The 9,358-nt window shown below is 32.8% G+C and overlaps 1 protein-coding gene across 3 annotated transcripts; it reads right to left on the bottom strand.

Moving 5' to 3' along the window:
- Nucleotides 1-6,102: 6,102 nt before the first annotated feature.
- On the bottom strand, nucleotides 6,103-9,158 carry LOC111890748 (cysteine synthase). 3 transcript variants are annotated; one of them, XM_023886834.3, is made up of 11 exons: nucleotides 8,913-9,158; nucleotides 8,557-8,707; nucleotides 8,371-8,480; nucleotides 8,091-8,148; nucleotides 7,733-7,996; nucleotides 7,525-7,662; nucleotides 7,387-7,438; nucleotides 7,169-7,248; nucleotides 7,009-7,068; nucleotides 6,724-6,804; nucleotides 6,103-6,430 (listed from the first exon to the last, which is right to left on the bottom strand). In XM_023886834.3, exons 2-11 carry the CDS (start codon nucleotides 8,596-8,598, stop codon nucleotides 6,338-6,340), a joined length of 978 nt encoding a protein of 325 aa, XP_023742602.1. In that variant the 5' UTR covers nucleotides 8,599-8,707; nucleotides 8,913-9,158; the 3' UTR covers nucleotides 6,103-6,337. The 3 variants fall into 3 exon arrangements, with proteins under 3 accessions (XP_023742602.1, XP_023742600.1, XP_023742603.1); XM_023886832.3 differs by having other exon boundaries at nucleotides 8,557-8,603; XM_023886835.3 differs by lacking the exon at nucleotides 8,913-9,158 and adding an exon at nucleotides 8,788-8,811 and having other exon boundaries at nucleotides 8,557-8,603.
- Nucleotides 9,159-9,358: the final 200 nt, after the last annotated feature.

Raw genomic sequence — 9,358 nt, 5'->3', positions numbered from 1 at the left:
TCCTCTACCCACCACCTTAAAAACAATCCAATGAAGAATCAAATGTTTGTCATGCATCATGTTTATGGAAGCAATGATCTGAGCCCAAATTCCTTGACCATTTCTACACGATCCTCCAAATCGATCACCAATATGAGGACCATAAATAGCATCAATGAATTTAACCTATAATGAGCTATCTTCATTGACATACCACTATCTCTAGGGGTGAGCAAAAACCGAACCGCAAATCAAAAAAACCGAAAAAACCGCATAAACCGAAACCGAAAAACCGAAACCGAAATGAAAACCGATGGTGCGGTTTTTAGTTTTGCAAAAACCAAAAATATTCGGTACGGTGCGGTTTCTAGTCTCGCAAAAACCGCAAAAAAAAAATCGCACCGCATATACATATATATATATATATATATATATATATATATATATATATATATATATATATATATATATATATAAAGTGTTGATATTTATAAAAATCCAAAGCTTATGACAATTAAAATTTCTATAAATGTAAATATCTATCTTATCTATCGGAGGATGACTGTATATATTTTTAAGCATACATTCAGTGGTATTTACAATAACAAATAATGTTTATGACATTTTTTTAACATTTAAATATAAATAGTACTAGTGATATAGTATCATTTTTAAGAATATATTAATTGATATTATCCTATGTACTTGTGAAACAAATCTTATATGAAATTCGTATTATATTGAAGCATTAGAAACATGTTTGATGAGTCGTTATGTAATTTGATTTCGAACCATGAGGTGGTGGTATCGGTTTATATTCAATAAAAGATTAGCACTCCTCATTTGAGTCAAAGTAACTCGCTGAGTTACTTGAGTTTTAGTAAAAAGGCAAAACGAAAAAAAAAACTAATAAAAACCGCAAAAAAACCGAACCGCAATAAAAACCGCAAAACCGAACCGCATAAAACCGAACGTTGTGGTTTCTAAATTTCAAAAAACCGAAGTTGCGGTTTTTGGTTCGGTTTTGACCAAAAACCGCACCGAACCGCACCATGCTCACCCCTAACTATCTCCACTTCTGTAAAAGGACATGATTTAAAGCTTCCAACGAACCAATACCCAAGCTACAGTTTTGTTTAAAAGCCAAAGAAATATTCCAGCTAGCCCAAGGGATTTTCTACTTGAGCTCACACCACCCTAAATGAATTGAGCCCTCAAAGATTTCAACCACTTCTTAATTTGAACATGCAACAAGAAAACTGAAAAATACTAAGTGTTAACAAAGCTAAGCACCGAAGTAAAAAAGAGTAGACCGTCCGCCAATCGACAACGCCCTAACTTTCCAATGACAAAATTTTACGAAATTTATCAATAATGGGGCTCCAACTTTGGATCCTATCCATATTACTGTCCACTGGAAGACCAAGGTAATAAACAGGAGCTTATCATTTTTACATCATGTTGACTCTGCCAGCTCCATAACTTCATTACAATAAACACCAATACCATACTGATTGGATTTCAGAAGATATATAACTTGAAACACAAAAAAGCCAATCAAGGATTCGAACTAGGCTATTGATGTTATACATGACAAAAGTTTTTTTTCTGATAAGATCCATTATCACTTTTTTACATTTCCTTGAAAAGAGGTGTAAATTCTTCCAATTGGTGTCGTACTATACGATCTTATATAAATAGGTAAATTTTTATTTTCATTATGTATAGAAATAGTATGGCCCACCATTACAGGTATAATGATTAATACTTAGGACCAAATTAGTATTATTTTCTTTTTTATTTTGTGTTAAGTTTATATAGCTTTTTAAAATGGAATGTCGCGTTGCAAATTTTAGATAAAAAACAATGTATAAAGTAGAGCTGTCAAAAATCGATCCAACCCACCAACCCAACCCAAAATTAGCGGGTTGAGTTAAGATTTTCAATCCATTTAACTTAAATGGGTTAACTCGTCTAACTCATTTAATTAAATAGGTTAGGTTGGGTAAAAATTATCAACATGTTTTCAACCCTTCAACTTTTAACTTTTATATATATATATATATATATATATATATATATATATATATATATATATATATATATATATATATATATATATATATAATTTAATATTATTTGAACATTAACATGCATTAATCAGAGTATTAATCTTTAAATTATGATGTTGCATTATTAATATCTATGTTTAATAAAATTCAATCCTAATTTCCATCCTTTTTTAGCGCCGATAAACTGGTTGCTCTCCAAGATCACTGTAAAACTAAACATTTTTAATGTTATTTGAACAATTTATTTGTATTTATGAATTAAGATTGTGCTTTTGTCATAATTATGAAGTTTTATTTATGTTTTATGATTTAAGTGGTATAATATCTAATTATATAATTCATTTAATTGATTTTAAATAGGTTAACCTAAGTTTAAACCATTTATTTAATAGGTTGGGTCGGAACTACATAAACAAGTCAACCCGGCAACAACTTATTTATCTAAAAGGTTGGGTTGGGTTGGAAATATCAACCCATTTAAATAAACATGTTTGGTTGAGTTGAAATTGTCAACCCAATTATTAAATGGGTTGAACCCGAACCCAATCCACGACCCATTGTCACCTCTAGTATAATTATAAAGTATAAACACATAATATTTGCTGAAAACAAAAAAAGATTTACGAAAATAACAGATTACTATACTCACACTATCGGGAATATAATTTTCTAACGATAAAAAAAAATGGAATATAAGTTTTTTTAGTAATTTCAAATTGACCAAAAGCTGAACAAAATTCAAACTTAAGGACACTATTGTAACAACACTAAAACTTCGACTTCGACCCCAATCTTTAACAACAACAAAGACCATTTCTTTAATCAGGATTTGCATGAGTTGCTTTGGGATCAAAACGGAACCATAATCGAAACAATCACTTAATGTAATTTCCTAACCATTGTGTTCGCTTATCAGTTTTAATCGAATGATGATGTTCTGTTATTGGCCGGTGAAACTAGTGTGAGTAAACTATATAAATACACAGAATGTACATTTTTTTAGTATCATTAGGAAAAAAAACCTACTTTAAAATATAAATCGTTTTTTTTTAAATAAATAATGTTGTTAGTAATATTGTTGAGCCCAATTAACTGGGCTTCCAAAAATTGACGGGTAAGCCCACAAAAAGTAGAGTGGACTCACTCGCCTTTTAAATGTGTGTTCGTTGTCTTAGGCGTCGGCACGACCTACCGTCTCAATACGATCATTGATAGGTCGCCTCTCACCCTGACAGGACGGGTTAACCTCTTACCAACACCCACCCTCCGTTTTATTCTTCACAATATGCATCCTACTTTACCCACTCCTCCGATGTGGGACACCGACTTCACTTCCTTTCACATATTATTTCCTTTCTTTAATTATGCAACACATATATACAAGTAAATCAAATACTATTATGACTTATAATTCTAATTAAATCGAATTAATAAAATTTTGACAGTTGCATTAATAATGAAATGGTTCAAACTTGGTTGTTGTTATTTTTGGGTTAATGAGTGTTTTTAATCTAACTTCTTTATATTTGTAAATAGTGGAATCAAGTGTAGAAAATAGACAAATGGATCAACATCAAACACCTCAAACACGCCACACACCCCAAAAAAACTAGACCTGACAATGGAGAGGGTTTGGAGCGGACCGACCTTGATCCAAACCCTTTAAGCAATTTTCAAATGTTGATCCAAACCCGACTCGTAAGCCGCAGTGTTTTGAATAATTAAACTCGTACCCTTATACACCGGATCAACAAATTTTCAACCATTTTACCCGACTAATTTACAATATTAAGATTATGCTATAATTATGCATTACAACACATATAACATGAATCGCTAAAACCAAAAAACATTCATTCCAAAACAAACTTCAATTATAGCTTAATAAATAACGTTTTCAAAACAAAAGAAATGTTTGTTATTACAGACATGCAAGAGAAAATGACATACAATTGAAGTAGATTTCAATAACACATGATTTCAATAAGACACGATTTTAATAAGTCCCCTGATTTTAAGTCATGATTTTGGCACAATAACACAAGATTTCAGTAACTAGTAAGGTAGCAACAAACGATTTCAACATGTCACAATTTCAATAAGTCGATTTCAACAACACAATTGGAATAGAGAATATGATATTAATCAATTATATTAGAATTTTAGAAAACAAACTTGATTGTGGAATGTCAATTGTAGATAACCTTTCTACGAAACGAGATAGTTTGAATCGTTTTCTTCGTGTTCTTGGTTGTCAACTCTAACTGTAATACTAATTTCACATATTTATTTGTATTGAAAGTTGACTGGAATTCGGCCATTATGAAATGGGAAGTGAAAGTGGAATGATTGAACTCCTCAAGTTCTCTATAGAACATTGTTTCGGTGATAAATGTATAACTTATAAATAAAAAATTTATATTTTAAAATTTTAGACAGGGCGGGTTATAAACGGAGCGGATCGATAGTGATCTATAGCCAACCATTTTAATAAAGAGGGTTAACTGTTACGGGTCGTTAACAGGTAAACAAATCATAAAATATGATCTAAACTCATTAACTTTGCACGGGTTTGGAGTGGATCAAGGTCAAAACCCGCTCAATTGTCATGTCTACCCAAAACACACTCAATTTTGATTCACCCACCAGCACATACGACCTTAACACAACACCTCACCAATAACCCACACTACGTATCACCAACCGGAAGGTTTATGAACATGCTACAATCCTTACATATTCAAGAATCACCTCTTTTCGAACAACCATTTCAACAAAATTATTTCCAATAAACAAAACTTTTTCAAACATCAAACTAATTCTAACAATTTCAACATTTCCAACCATAATCTCCCCGATCTCAACATTCCCAAGCACAACCAACCCAAGATATTGACACAGAAACGATACAATAAACTCAACCATAACCATCTAGAAGAAAAAACAAACAAAAGGCGAAAATATATGGTATAAATTAGACCGACGATGAGGAAGCGACGTTAACACCCACTTGAATTTCTATATTTCCAGATGAGAAGATGGGCAACATCCAATCCGAGACAATATTTTGGAATGATGTTCTAGCAAACTTTTACATACAGACAGAAAATAGGTAAATAATTGACCTACAACGGTGTAAATGGCAAATGATGTGTGCTAAGAACAAGTTGCGCCAATTTTAATGATACCTAAAGTGGATCCTTAAACCGGAATCATTTACTCGATTGCAATCCACGATCCAAGAAACGAATGAGAACTTTAGAGTCGAACATGAGTTTTGGAATTGCCCGCAATGATGACATGGAGAAGGAGCCACCGGAAGTCACCCTTCACCAAATGGGACATGAAAAAACAAAAGGGCGGCATCACGGAAAAAAAAATGTTGATACAGATGTCGTGCAAATACTTTTGCAAAAGCTTAACGACGATCTTATTCTTCTTCAAGAAAAAATTTGTTTCAAAAGTTCACAACAACACCAACAAATACTTAACGATCCACAAATTTTGAAAACATCATTCCATCCGGATCGTCCACCACAACAACTAGAAGTGTTTTAAAAATCCAACAGAAAATTCAAGCAAAATGCGACCATTTTTAATTTTAGTTTGCAACGCAACTTTTACTTTTTTAGGTAAGCTACTTTTTAATTTTACATTTTTTTTTTTTACTTTTGTTAATGTACTTTTTATTTGCTTTATTACTTAATTCTTTAATTTGTTTTAAAAATACTGTTTTTTTAAGTATTCTATGAAAATAAATAAAAAATAAAAAGATATATATGATGTGGAATGGTATGTTTGTTCTAAGATTAGTGGAAATATAATGATGCCGAAGCTTACTTTTTGAATAACAATCAAATCAGGTACACCATCATGGCCTAAAAAACTACATGAAAGGACATCCAAACGGTTTTAGAGGGGGATTAATATATCTAAGAAGTGTGAAATGGAATATATCATAAACTTACTTCAAGTTCGTTGATAACTTTCTAGATGAAATTTTGAAATACAAAAACGGTGTTCTATAAATTATAGACATGCGAGTTTAAGCTGTTTATAAAACTGGAAACATGCATAGATATTAATCTAATACACGATTTATACTTGTAGCAAATACAAGATAACCATGAACAAAAAACATCCTCATGTTGGTTAAAACTAAAAGCATCTTCAATAATAGAGAACATGGTTCCTCATGAAAAAACAATGCATAGATTACAAACTAACTTGAAAAAAGTTGACATGATTCTTCTTCTTCTTCTTCACAGTCAACACAAAGCATTCAATCAAGGCTCAAAAGTCATAGTCTCTGCCTCACGTCGTACCGAGTCAAACAGAATTGATGACAAATACCGCTCCCCAAAACTTGGAAAGATGGCCTGTGTATTTAGTTGTACCGTATGTTAAATCTCAACAGGTTGTACTGTGTTTGTTGGACTGAGACCGATGTCAATGAGATAAAAGTTATGACTGTTTCTTTTTTACTTAATGGAGACAAGACTTAATAGTAAGCTATATAAGCATAAGCATGTTTCTTATTGACTTAATAGAGTAAGTCAAGGAAAGAAGGCTTTCCCCACTAAGTCCGAATTTTTTACAAATTTGCCCTTGTTTATTTTCCCATGTCATCATTTTCGACAAATATTTAAATAAATAAAGTGAAGAAACTTACAACAATCAGCTTTCCAGCACTTTCTGGTCTCTTGGCAATCTTGATTGCAGCTGCAGCTGCAGCACCAGATGATATTCCCACCTGCAACACATGTGAAATCTCAACTACCAGCAAGAATGGGCAGCTTGCTGATGCCACTGACGAAAAATTACAAAAATACCCTTTAAAATAATCATCTATTCTGTTATTTATAGATAAGATTTGTACTATTTATCTCTTGTAAAACTTCCTTTTTAAAACTACTTTGTTTTTTGGAGATGCATAGGATGAGTAACTCTAACTTACAAGTAGTCCTTCTTTAAGAGCAAGAAGCTTTGCAGTTTCAATGGCTTCATCACTTGAGACCTAAATAAAGATCCATGTAAACATCACTTTAATTCAATACAACTAACATGAAGCAACCTTTACAAAAGAGATTGTGAAAGAGAAGGGAGATGGGTCTTACTTGAACAACTTCATCAATAAGATCAACTTCTAAAACACCAGGAATAAAACCAGCACCAATCCCTTGGATCTTATGTGGACCTTACCCATGATAAAAGGAGATCAGTAATCAAAGGAAAAAACTAAATGAATGTAAATTTGTAAAAAGCCACTTTTTCTTGACTTTCTGTAGATGTTTCAATTTTAGAACAAAAGAAATAAAGCATCAAAGTAGCTTACCAGGCTTTCCTCCAGACAAAATAGGACTTTCGGTGGGCTCAACTCCATAAAGCTGATGGTAAAAATGGAATTAATCAACTACAGAAGTGTTAATGTTGAAGTAATCAAATTAGTTCTAAAGAAGTAAAAAAAACAAACCTTTATGTTAGGGTTTTGCTCTTTAAGATATTTCCCTGCACCTGTTATGGTACCCCCAGTGCCAATACCAGAAACAAAAGCATCAATTTTACCATCTGAACCTTTCCAAATTTCGGGTCCAGTTGTTTCATAATGGATCTACAACATACAATAAGCAATTAGAGTTTTGAAATAGATAGAGAAAACAAAACTAGTTAAAGAAATCTACCTTTGGATTTGCAGGATTCTCAAACTGTTGAAGAATGTAAGCATTTGGTGTTTTGGCCAATATCTCCTCAGCCTTCTGCATAGCACCTTTCATTCCTTTAGCAGGATCTGTAAGAACCAACTCAGCACCAAAAGCACGGAGGATAATTCGTCTTTCCATACTCATGGATGCAGGCATGGTGATGATCAGCTTGTAACCCTTTGCTGCAGCCATGAAAGCTAGCCCAATGCCAGTGTTACCACTTGTTGGTTCAATAAGAACACTCTTTACAAGCAATACAAAAACTACATGTCAGATATATCATAAAATTTGAAAAAACACAATCCTCTTCAAGAATATATCAAGTATGTTAGCAAACCTGTCCAGGAGTTATGAGCCCCTTTGCCTCAGCATCTGAGATCATGCTGTAACCAATCCTGCACTCCACAAGTAAACACAACCAGAACAAAATCAGATCCATACACAAGTAATCATAATACAATTCTAAAACATATCATATCACCCCTCAGATTCAATAGGTTGTTCATTAATTTGAACCTCATAAGTCATACTATGTATAACCAATCGACAAAAGTAATCAACTACTAGAAACCTGTAGGTTTGAAAATGGAAGTTTTCTACGCTAATGAAATAAGTACCTGTCTTTAACACTAGAGCAGGGTTCCATCATTTCCAATTTGGCTGCAATACGTCCAACACAACCTTCCACAACATTGTTGAGATAAACCAAAGGTGTGTTTCCGATCAACTGCAGGTATAAACAAAGATCCGTTCGTTAATTAATACCTTGGGAAAAATAGCTGACATACGATCCACAAACTTACTTCGGTAATATCCTTAGCAATCGCAGTCTTCCCTTCCGCCATAGTTTCTGATAAATGAAAGGAAATCAAAGATAATCAGATACTTTGAAGTTATTGAGCTATAAACTCAAAAAGCAAAACGTAATCGAGATTTTTCAGTCTATGTGCTGGCCTGCATATAATAAACAAGATGCGACATTAAAAAAATTAAATTATTAACAATTGCAGATATTGGGACAACAGATATCATACAAAATTGGCCACGGGCTTCTCGAAGTTCGCATTATTTTATCATTTTTCAGCGATAACGATCTTCAATTATTATAATCTATTAGGGAATGGAATATCGATTAGCGAAAGTGCCGATGAAAAGATACCTGAGTCCAGAATTAAACAAGAACAAGCTTCGTCGATGAGCCCCTTGTAAAGTTGTATATATAAACAAATATAAGGAAATCGTATCGGTGATGTTGAGGGGATAAACGCTGGATAAAGTCAATCGCGTTACAACCAGATGACTTGAGAGAACAGTCTCGAAGTCTAGATGGAGGAGTAAATTACAGGAACAGTCCCGCAACAATTGAACATAGTAAGTTCAATCCTTTTGTCAAAAATAAATTTCAAGAAACGATCTATTTGTGCATCTGGACTTGAATCCAAGAAACATACATTGTACACACGTAAGCAAAAGACGAAAGCCAAATACAAATCAACTACATGAAAGACCAAGTATACAAGGATAAGATAAAGATAGCGTATTATATGATTTGGATGGAGGCGTGAATGATATAAAAGCTTAGAAAAATATTTGATATTTTATAAA

Source organism: Lactuca sativa, chromosome 5 (assembly GCF_002870075.4).
Source record: "Lactuca sativa cultivar Salinas chromosome 5, Lsat_Salinas_v11, whole genome shotgun sequence".
In the NCBI taxonomy this organism is placed as follows: Eukaryota; Viridiplantae; Streptophyta; class Magnoliopsida; order Asterales; family Asteraceae; genus Lactuca; species Lactuca sativa.
Note: the sequence above shows the minus strand (reverse complement) of the source record. Positions and strands in the feature narration are given on the sequence as shown.

What these genes read in the sequence shown, in the direction of transcription:
- LOC111890748 (XM_023886834.3), bottom strand. Translation starts at nt 8,598, where the DNA reads ATGGCGGAAGGGAAGACTGCGATTGCTAAGGATATTACCGAA. An exon ending in AGCAAAACCCTAACATAAAG is followed by an intron (nt 7,439 to 7,524) that starts GTTTGTTTTTTT and finishes TTTTACCATCAG; the next exon opens with CTTTATGGAGTTGAGCCCAC. An exon ending in CTCTTAAAGAAGGACTACTT is followed by an intron (nt 6,805 to 7,008) that starts GTAAGTTAGAGT and finishes CATGTGTTGCAG; the next exon opens with GTGGGAATATCATCTGGTGC.